The 10,982-nt window shown below is 45.6% G+C and overlaps 1 protein-coding gene across 1 annotated transcript in view; it reads right to left on the bottom strand.

The window, feature by feature from the left end:
- Positions 1 to 1,612: 1,612 nt before the first annotated feature.
- Positions 1,613 to 10,982, bottom strand: part of LAPTM5 (lysosomal protein transmembrane 5) — a 19,803-nt gene continuing 10,433 nt past the window's right edge. Inside the window, exons 3-8 of the mRNA XM_010141804.1 lie at positions 7,642 to 7,718; positions 6,834 to 6,962; positions 6,181 to 6,303; positions 5,533 to 5,628; positions 2,645 to 2,737; positions 1,613 to 1,687 (exon numbers count right to left, since the gene is read on the bottom strand). Coding sequence (XP_010140106.1) covers positions 1,613 to 1,687; positions 2,645 to 2,737; positions 5,533 to 5,628; positions 6,181 to 6,303; positions 6,834 to 6,962; positions 7,642 to 7,718 — 593 coding nt within the window. The remainder of the gene's footprint in view (positions 1,688 to 2,644; positions 2,738 to 5,532; positions 5,629 to 6,180; positions 6,304 to 6,833; positions 6,963 to 7,641; positions 7,719 to 10,982) is intronic.

Genomic DNA, 10,982 nt, shown 5'->3' with positions numbered 1-10,982 from the left:
ACAGCCCCTGGTGAACAGCCCCTCCCCAGCTTTCTGACATCCCCTTGCAGCACTGACAGGCTGCACTAAGATCTCCCTGGAGCCTTCTCTCCTCCAAGCTGAACCCTCCCAGCTCTCTGTCCCCTCCTCCCAGCAGAGGGGTTCCAGCCCTTGCATCATTCCTGTGGCCTCCTCTGGCCCTGCTCCAGCAGCTCCCTGTCTTTCTTGTGGTGAGGACTCCGGAGCTGGACCCAGCACTCTGTCTTGAGTATCCTGGTTCCCAGAATAAGGGAGATGAAAGTGTATCATCACTCCTCTTCAGTGATAAGAAAACCAGCTCAAAAATGTATGACCAAGGTCATTATCTTCATCCCCATATACGGAAATACATCCAGTGAGGAGCGCTTGGGGCAGCACCAACATTTCTCATTTCTACTTTGGCAAATCTTCCGCTGAAGCTTGTTGTGATGTTTTGCTTCAGAGCAGAACGAAGACCCCAGGCTGTGGTCCACATTGTGGATGATGCTGGAACATTCATTACTACTGAACAAACTGCAATTTCACACTGAGTTTGAAGGAGCAGACAACAATCCAAGAAGGTGAGCAGATGCTGGATTGCAGATGCCTCTGTCATTAGCAACACCATTCACTGACATCTACGGAGACTGACCTGTGCAGTCCAGTGAACATACCAGAGAAAGCAGGATCTTTGTCCCTGGTCAGAGTGCACAAGAGAAGGAACAAGCTAGATTTTTAGATGAAATGCCACCTTCCCCTTTGCAAGCAGCACACACACGAGATAACATCGACCTAAGGCCAAAGTACCGTTTCTGCTAACTAATTTTTTTGGAAAGCAAATTATTTCTTCCTTGTGACGTACTTCAGACAGCAAGGTTCAGAAATAGTTCAGAAATCAGATGGCAAAGAACTGAAGCCTTTTTTTTTAATTGACACTCATCTTTCAAGTCATGCTAAAAGCAAAATAATGCAAACATTGAGGTATGAAATGGCAGAGCAATACTGGGGCGATTCCTGCGCGTGGTATATTCTGAAGTACACACTTCGTCATCATCATAAGCAGACAGCATGAGAGCTGCATCAAAGTTCATTTGAAATCTTCATTCTTGTGCTGATCCCTTTCCCACAGGGTCCTTGTTAAGGATGCTGGTTAGCATAGCTTCAGGGCTGGACTGTCTCAGCGAAAAGGCTCCTTCCCGTTTTCCCCCCATTTCACTTCTAAATGTCTCAGCTGCTGAGTTAGATGTGAGACAGATGAGAAACAGCATCTTGCTGGCATAAAGCAAACCTGACAAGTGATTCAGGCCAGTGCCTGTGCTTCGCATTAGCCAGATGTCAGAGGCCAGTGATGGGAACCTCTGCGGCACCCTGGGGCCAAGTTTATTAAAATCAGCACTGCAGCTTGGTGATACCAAGTCCAAACTGCCAGTGCAGAACAAGGCACCAGCTCCAGTGGTTCACCATCACGCTTTACAGGCTCAGCAGGTGAGCTGGATTGTATTAAGCACGATACTGCTACAAAGTAAGGACTTCTCAGTGAGGCTGGCTATCTGACAGAAGGGGCAGGGGGCACCAGCAACAACGCAGATGTCATCTTCCCTCCATGAGTGGGAGCTTAGACCGTCACATAGGGTGGTGGGGATTCCTTGGAAGGCATCTCTAAGGCTTCTTCGTATGATGGCAGCACATCCTGAAAGAGAAGACCATTAATTATGCTCTGGGGATCCCATGAAGGGTTTCAAGTGGGTCTGATCTTGGATATGTTTCTCTACCAAAGCAGGGGCAGGGTTGAAGAACCACATGGGCTGTAACACATAAAGGGCAAAAATCCAGAAGAGTTAGAGGTCAGCAGCAATTTATAACCACCTTGCTGCCAGACCCACCTCCTTCTCCCAAAGCATGGCTGCGATAAATGGAGCAAGGCTTGATAATGTCCAGAATATAAGCCTCATTGCCTAAGCAAAGATGCTGAGTTCAGATCATTGCGGAAGGCCGTGACACATGCCCAGCAGGGGCACGCACTGCTGGCAAGACAAGGCTCATCCTATTTGCCAAGTTACAACAAGACAAATGCCTACACTTAGCATTCCATATTCCTCCTCTTTACTTTTCATCCATCTTTACAATATTTCCTATTTTTGGAAGGTCTTCAATATCTTTCCATTGTGTCAGAGCAGCTGGATGCCCCTATTAAAGACATCATCAGTAATTTAAGGAAGGACATTGATATTCATTATTTAGCAAACTGTTCCTGATGAAGTACCATGGACTGAATCTCTCAGACACTGATCCAGAGGAAGGTGAAGAAAAACTTAATTTTAAACACAGGTAATACATTTAGGCACAGAAAGCAAAGTTCAACTGAAATTGAAAACACATCTCCGGATCAGAGAACACAAGTGATATATTCCCAGTTTGCCTGCAGCCTGAGTTTCAGGTTCCTGTGGATACCATTGACTCTGAAATATTTTATACAAAAATGAAGTTAAAGGAATACAATATATTGGGAAACTGATTATTAGTACCTCTTAATGAACATTTGAAGTGTTGAACTGTCTCTCAGACCACCAAAGCAGCAGAAGTAAGGATCATCACCAGTCTAAACCATGCTCTTTCATGGTGTAGATCTTAAGCACTCTTTACTCACCTTTTCAACTGCTTGTGGGTCAACTTTCACCTCCGCCCTCTTGCTGGCTTTAATATACTTGAAGCAGCTCAGGACACATTTGAACATATAGGCCTGAAAAGGAAAGGCAAAGGGCAGTCTGCCGTTGTGTCCAAGTCAACAAGAGCGTTTCTACTTCCGCCGTCAGCCCGCTATTGTCCTACTCTCTTCTCCAGAGGCAGAAGCCTGGAACCATTTCTCCCAGGGCCTTAAGTCTCTCTTGATCCTTCACTAGAAGGGTAACAACTCCACCTATCTGGAACAGCACAGCAGTGTGGGAAGTCAATAGGACTAGCAATACCATTAAATATAAAGCACCTGCTTAAGACCTCTAAGAGCGCAATGTAGGTAGGAAAGGAAAATACGTCTTTCATGTTATTCTGAGCAGACTACAGAGTTCTGGTGTCTCAGAAAAGCACCTGGGCACAACAGCCACCTCCCAGAGATCCAAGGCTCCCTGGTCAACTAGGACTGACCTGAAAGATCAGCTCATTCAGCAAGCTCCTATACTTGCAATGCCCACACTTTCCTGACAAGACCGCCTTGCACCTCTCAGAGTTATGAGATGCAATAAATAGAGCTTTTCTGAGAAAAATGGATCGATTGGCAGATTGTGGCACAAGAAAATAAGCAAGGCCTGTGAAACATACCATATTAAAGAAATATTTTCCCTACTCTGTGCAGTGAGTCAAAGTCATGTGCCTCTTATTTTTATTGGCATAAGGGTCTACTTTAAAAACAGTTGGCATTTTCAAAGGGACATAGGGAGTTATATGCCCTGAGAACAAGCCATGTAGCTTAGGATTTTCTAGAACAATGAGGACTGCTTGTCTTGACACAAAGCCAAGAGAAAGAACAAGGAATGAAGTATCTGAGTTGAGGAACCCATCTCTCAAACAAACTTCCAGAGATGAGGAGGTAAATCCAGACTTTGACCACCTTTAGGGAATACTGCACAAACCTTCCCCCTTCCAAGAGTCTCTTCATACAGCGAGTAAACAGGCAAGACACTGAAGCCATCATACAAACAGGACAAAAATCCCTGCTCATCTGCAAAAGAAATCCCCCCCTCTAATCATAGAATAAAAAAATCCTTTCTTTAATTTTGATTCTGGAAGAGTTTCAACCCAGGCGGTGCAAATTCAGTGCAAAGGCGGTATCAACCCAGCCTTTGCACTGAATTTGATGAAGTTGGCTTCGGTTAAGGCTGCTTTGCCTTTTGAATACTTTGCATCTCCAAGGAACTTGAACAACTGATGATGCCACCACCGGGGCTCTATGAGTAAATGTAAAACCAGCCACCACACTGGTAAAGAGCTGAGAAGCTGTGTGGAGAGACTTCCGCATGGCAGCACGTCATTCTCCCTGCAAAGGGTGGTATTACACAAGAGAAAGGAGGGAGAGGAGCGTTACCATCCCTCTGGCTTTGTCAGAGGGATCTTTCCTGCTCAAAGAGAGAGCGAAGTCTTGCAGGTCTCCTGTGAGGTCACGGGCGGAGGCATTCAGTGGGGCAGGTGCCTCATCTCTGCTCCATCTGGCATACCACTTTTTCAGGGAGCTCTGCTACGGTGTGGGATGCAAATAGCTATGTGGGGACATTAACTGCAAGTGGGCAGGCATGCAGCATCAGATACACGGGAACAACGTTTTAGTGTGAGAGCAATAAATGCTTGTGATGGGTCATTAAGCAAGTGCATTTAAGCCAAAAGATCTTGGGCTGGTCCAACACATTTAGATACTACCTTGGTGTGGGCATTCAGCGATTGAAACTGATGTGCCCTAGATTGGCCAAAGGGCCTTTTTAGGTCTAAAATGTTTCATGTTGTTGCCATGATCCTCATCAGATCTTTATCACTTGAAAGGAACTCTCTTATGAAAATGGTTTTGCTACACATGAAGGAGGTGAGGGATTGTCACTGAGTTTAAAGGATGGGTTCCTGATGGCTTGTTTTGGGAAGTTTAGTAGACCAAGGAGTATTTATTTATCCTCCCCCATCTCTCCTCCTGCAAACTCCAGCAGAAGAAGTCATTGCAAGTTAAGCAGTCTTGTAGTTAATGCTGTGGAAAATTCAAATCAACTGATTTGCCAGGCCAGTGAGATTTCTGCTGGAGAGCCACTCTGACAGCTGGGGCTCAGGGTTATCTCCACTCCTATTGCACAGCTTATGCAAATATTAAAAGATATGCTAAAATCATGTCAGCAGTGAATCATACAAGATGCTACACTCCACGCTGACTCGTCTGGCCACTTGGGAAGAGTCTGAATACAAAATGCTTTCCAACTAAGAAGTATTTTTCACTGTGACAGAATCTGCTCAAGTACCCGGAAAGATCTGGTTTTCTTAGCTGGTCTGAAACCCCTCAGTGAAAAACTTGATCATTGAAGCAAGAAGAATAGAAACCTCCTCACAGAGGAGTTTTCTGAGATGCAAGCAGGATTTCGCAGCTCACAGGTTTTAATTAAAGTTCAGGGTATCAGTGTGCATAACTCTGCTTACCGCACTGCAGATACAGTGACTTACCCGGGTAGAAGATCTAACCAGGTGCTTAATGATTTAATTTCTTTTGGCACACAATGGCAGAAGAGTTTCCCATATTTATTTTCAAACATCTTATCCTTCTAGAGATGAATGGGCAGTAATAGTTTCTGGATATAAGAGAGATCTTGCTTTATAAACTCACATCTGCAGAAGCATAAACCCAGTGATTTGAACATTAGCCCTGCCTCAGTCTCTGCGCTGAGGCACAGCTCCTGTCATGGGCCAGGAGGGACCAACGAGGCTCTCCAGTGCCCTGGCAGATATGAGAGAGAAGTAAAACCAATTCCTCCTGTCCCCCAGGCAGCCTCTCCAGGCTCTGCACCCCTTTACCTTCAGGAAGAGCACAGCAATGAACACAATGGTGAAGGTGGCCATCAGTTTGCTATATTCCTCTGTTGGTAACTTCTCCAGGGTTGGCAAAAAGCCCTGTGAAAAGAGGGAGAGGGTCTCAGGCATAAACGCTTGTTCCTTCTACCAGGGTCACGCACACTGCTGGAGATCTCAGCAGGTTTCTCAACATGCCTCTCAGAAAGGAGGGACAGGCCACCCTCCTTTCCTCATCAGAAACAGTACGGGGATATTTTTTCCTCCTGCTGTTTACACTCCTTTGACACAGATTTTCAGAAGACTATTTAAATGAGAACTAAAATATGACTGTTTAATAAAGATGAAAAGTTGATGCATTTTCAACGCGTGCAGACAGGCTCTATCCAAATCATTTTGCTCTGCAATTTGCATCCATAAGATTCTTACAAGAAAAACAAGGTGTACTTTTAAGAAACACATGCATAAGCAAGCTGCCAGTCAAGAACACTGTGGTGGTGAGAACATATGGAAAATCCTATTCAGTCACCAAACAGAGCAGGTCGGGGTATACCAGAGAGATCAGAGAAAGTTCACTCTGTTTGAACAGCCACTGAAAGAAGCTTCATAGGGGTTCACAGCAGGAAAAATCAGCGCGGCTTGCTCATGACCTACCCCATTGTCTGAAGACTTGAGGCTGAGATAGGTGGGGACGTCCACGCAGGAGCTGCAGAGAGTGAGAACACTCAGGCAGAAGTCCAGCAGCTGCAGAGCCAGGAAAGGGATCTTCGAGTGTCCCTGCTCCAAGAAGGACAGGGATCAGGAATTCCGCTATGATTACAAGATTGCATCACTTCTGTGGATTTTCCACATTTTACCCAAGGCCAGTGCTTTGTTCACATTGACAGCCTGCGCTATTTAATTCACTTACATCAGCCAAAATGATGAGTAAAACCATCTTCTCGGGCTGATTTATACAAGCTCCACAGAAGAGGCCTCTTGCTGAAGCAGTGATATTCTCAGCTTACATCCAGCAAACCCTTCCTCGCATGAACACACCCGGAATGACCTCCCCAAAGCCACGAGACAAAATAAAATCAACAGGAAGATTCCCAGACATAGGACACTAAACCGTGTCCCAGCTGTCACTAGTTTTCCTTGCTCACCCTCCAGCCCCCAAGGATTGCATCCTGTCTCCAACCAGTGTGGAAACTACCTCGCCATGAAGAACCACGACCCAAGGTAACGATCCGTTATTCCTACATTACACATTGGTCTCCATCTCATGCAGAACAGAGGTTCCACCCCAGAAGTGAGCTGTCACCTACCGCATGACTAAGGGAGGACACAGAAACGATCGCTGGGACTCGTATGTAGGAACCGAACATTGTGAGGAGGCTGAGGAGGAAGTCCATGACTTGTAGAGCAAGGAACGGGATCAGGAGGCGTTCCCTTTTCTGAGAAAGGAAAGCAATGCCAGTTATTTATTTTCTGAATGGGAAAACAAGAGCGGCTACCAATACCTGAAAGGACGCGTGTTAAGGCACTCCAAGAGTAAATACCTCCCTGGAACTTTTGCATCACCATGTAATGTGGTGACAGTTGATTCACAAACAATGAAGGGCATCTACATTGATTTTTTTTTCCACCCCCTTGGAAAGTTTCTGTGAATTTTCACTATGTGACATTGGCACTAGATCCCATCAGAGCTGTCACTCAGCTTTACCCCTACAGGGAAAGCTGGGTTCCCACACAAACCCATGATCATTTCCTTTCCTGAAATGAAAAAAATCCCCAGTGTAATAGGGGAGTTACAGTTCCCCAAGAGGATCTGACTTGTGAATGAGCAAGGAAATGAGGAAATAAAACATTTCCAAAAAATAACTTTTCCATTCCTTAACATAAATAATAGTCTTTGTGGAAATGTCACCCAGATTTGGTAAATCTGGAAGTTAGCAGCCTTGCAGATGAGCCCGAGGCTGCAAACCAGCTGCCTTCCCTCTCTGTAAGAGAGTGGAGATATTTTCTGATCATCCCTCAGCATTTTTAGTGATCATCCTCTAGTCCCTTCCGCTAATACCTCCTGACTCAGAGAGGCCTCACCCAGCAGGTAGATGTCATTTGTGGAGAACATACCTTCATCACACCAAGGAGGAGGTTGAAGCTGATAACAAACAGCATGATGATCAACAGGAAACTAATGATGACATCAGCTAAAAGTAAGAAAAGTAATTACCACATTACTAAAAGCTGGAGTCCTATGTCCACCCCCCCTCTAGGGAAGAGTTAGTGTCATAACCTGGCAGAAAGAATTGTGTATGTGGGGATTCCCCATGCAGCTGGAGGGTAGCCCTCTTGTCCCTTTCTACACCCACTTTTTCATCTGTCTTTGAAGCTTCTGTCTCTGTAGCACCGTGTTGAGCAAGCTTTCAGAAGCAGGAGAGTAGAGACAAGGCTGTGATCTGGTGCACAGAGAACCAAAGATTAACAGGAGAAGCATAAAAACAAAAAAAGAGCTTAGCCAAGATGACAGACTCAGCCTTTGTAGGAACAGCCATAAGAGGAGACAGTCCCAGTCTCATAAACCCCAAACTGCCTGAAGCCCATTTCTGTGGTTTTCCTCCCAGAACCAGGCAGCAGAAGTTTGCCCCAGCGAGGATTTCTCTCTTTAGTAGGGTGTTTCCTTGGATTCAAGGCAGCTGTGTTTTAATGCCTCTCTCTACACGGGCTCATGCTCCAGCTCTCTCGGCAGGCTCACTAATTAATTGGGCAACTAGTCGTTGCTTCTGCAGGCTAATTGTTGGCAGAACCCAGCTGCAGTTTCCAAGCGGAACCTAGATTAAAAAAAAACCTCCAAACTCTAAACAAAATAACAAAGAAACAAAGCGACTTTACAGACCCAAAGCAATGGCAAGGAAAGGAAAGCAAAGACAAAACAACTTTCCCTGCGCTGTCTGTCTCCTACATGTTCACAGCAAATATAGTTCATCCTTTCTACTGGCAATGAATCTCTCTGTACCAGGGATGTTTAGTACCCATGGATTTGATCTCAGTAACTGAAAATTTTACTGAAATAAAATGACTTCTTCCTCTGTGGGAGCAGATTTAGCAGATGGTCTAAAGGAGTGACCCCCTGAGCTGGAGGTAGCTGCTGGCTCTTAGTGCTGTCTGTGCAAACCTCCATGAGATGGGAATGTGGCACGTTACCGAGAGGCCAAATGCCACTGGGATACTGTGCAAGGGCCAGCAGAGTGGCAAGTTCCCTTCCAGAGCCAGCAGTAGGTCCCTGGGGATCCCTGGGGCTTGAGGCACTTGCAGCCTCAGCAGACCCCAGAGACGGGATTACTGTGACTCACAGGCTCTTTCCATGCTCAGTGTCTCTTGTCCAAAAATAGAAGACATTAATTTTTAAGTCTCTTCAGTACTTCCCTTCATGCTTAGTTGGCCTTTGTAGGATGAATGTTTGTCTCTTTTGTACTTAAAAACCCTCAGAAAAGGGCAAAATATAGGAATCTTGAACCAAGCTTGAACACCTGGATAATCTCAAACACAGGGGCATCATTCTGCTGTTTCCCTTCCTTTCCTCCTGCATGTTCACCTGGGTGCCTGTCTCAGGAATAACCTGTTTTCCTCTACAGCACCTTAAAAGGTACTGGGGTATTCAGAGAATAGTGGGGTTTGTCCTGCAAAAGGTGTGTTGGCTCTTTGAGAGCCGTTATTGCAAGACGAGAGGCCATAAATTAAATGCCAGATAAAAGGAGGAAAAAATCTTACAATAAATGATACAGTCTCGAACAGGGGTGCAGAGAGGTTGTGGAATTCTACTTTTGGGGAATCTGCAAACCTCAACTGGACAAAGCCCAGGACGAGCTGCCCCAGCAGAAGCTGAAGACCTCCAGAGATCCACCTTACTTTTGCTCTGATTTGATGATTACAAAATCAGATGCGGAAGAACTGTTGCTCCTCACAAAGCCTGCTTCACTCCTATAGCCCTAGAACATCCTACCTACGAGCATATTTCTGTTCCACAGGCACGTCCATGCTGGCGGCGGTACTTTATTGCTGGCAGAGCGTGGTGAGAGCTTGGTCCCTTTGAGGTGCACCTTTCTCCAAAAGCATACAAGAAAAAACATCAGCCGTGGAAAAATAAACATTCTCTTTCTGATGCTTTTTCTTACTCAAATTCTCGGAGACTACCTGAGTCTCCCAGAGAATCCAGGGAATTTAAGGAGAATATGCATGTGCTGTGAGGTAAATGTCACTTTCCCTGGGGAGTTGGTAACCAGACCGGGGGCATATGACAGAGCCATCAGAGATCCGCAGTAGCTATCTGCAGTGCTAGAAAGTGGCACCAAAAAATCCACCCAGCCAACAGGAAGAGAGCATTTATTTGCCAAATGTCTAATTTTTATTAACTCCACATCAGGGTTTTTGCCCTGCACGGAGCCAGCAGGGATGCTGAATGAGTCCTAATATTTCCTGTGAATGCAGAGAAACCCCTTTCTATTTTATGGCCCAGCAAACTGGCCTGGGAAATACAACTGGGGCTCGTAAAGCTGTGGTTTAACAGTGGCATTCACAGATGGTCAAGGGTGGCAGTGTCTGGTCCGGTGCTGCTGCTGAGCTGCAGGGAGTTGTTTCTGGACAGCCATGCTCAAAGGATGGCCAGGACCAGCGAGGCAAAGACGCCTCCCAGTCCCTTTAGCCGGACTCGCTTTTCATCAGAGAAGGAAGGAATATTTTTTCACAGGAAATGGTGTGCATAGGATATGGTATGTGCTGTGCACGCTGGTCTTCAGGCACAACCGAGGTGTTTATCTTGGCTGACTGGACAGAAACTGAAACAACTTGTCCAGTTGTACTTTGTCCGCAGCCTCAATTTTTATAGTCATTAATGAAAAAGTGATTAACACCCGGATCGTACACGGGCGTGTGTTGACACAGGCGTTGTGGTGACAAGCAGCGGGGTGTGATCTGTCAAGGCAGAAACCCGTTCATAAGAACAGCACAGAACTGGTGAAGAAGTTTTAGTTGAAATGGGGTTTGGTTTTATTTTTCCAGCAGGAAAAGCTTATCTGCCAAAGCTCATACGCTTTCAAGAATGAAGCACCACCAAGAAGACCTTTGCTAGGAAGGCTTCTCAGCTGCAGGGTGAGATTTCGAATGAACTGGGAATGGGGGAGGCTGCCTGGGAAACACACATCCAAATTTCTGCTGTGTGTCGGATAGAGCAGAGCAATTCTTCCAAGTTGCAACTGAATGCCCCAAATCACCACACAGCAAAGTTTGTCTCCTGTTCCCTCTGCCTGGCCGAATTAATCTTGTGTTATTTCTTAAATATTAGTTAGGCAGTAAATTTAGATTTCTTTAGACTAGCCAACATCCTGACATTGACCCCAGAGGTGGGGAAATCATCTTCAAGACTCCCAAAGACAAAGAAGAACCTGAGTCTTCATCCCATTTTAATCCAACATTTT

This window comes from Buceros rhinoceros, unplaced genomic scaffold, assembly GCF_000710305.1.
Source record: "Buceros rhinoceros silvestris isolate BGI_N320 unplaced genomic scaffold, ASM71030v1 scaffold3688, whole genome shotgun sequence".
Classification (NCBI taxonomy): Eukaryota; Metazoa; Chordata; class Aves; order Bucerotiformes; family Bucerotidae; genus Buceros; species Buceros rhinoceros.
This window is presented reverse-complemented; position numbering and strand designations above follow the sequence as displayed.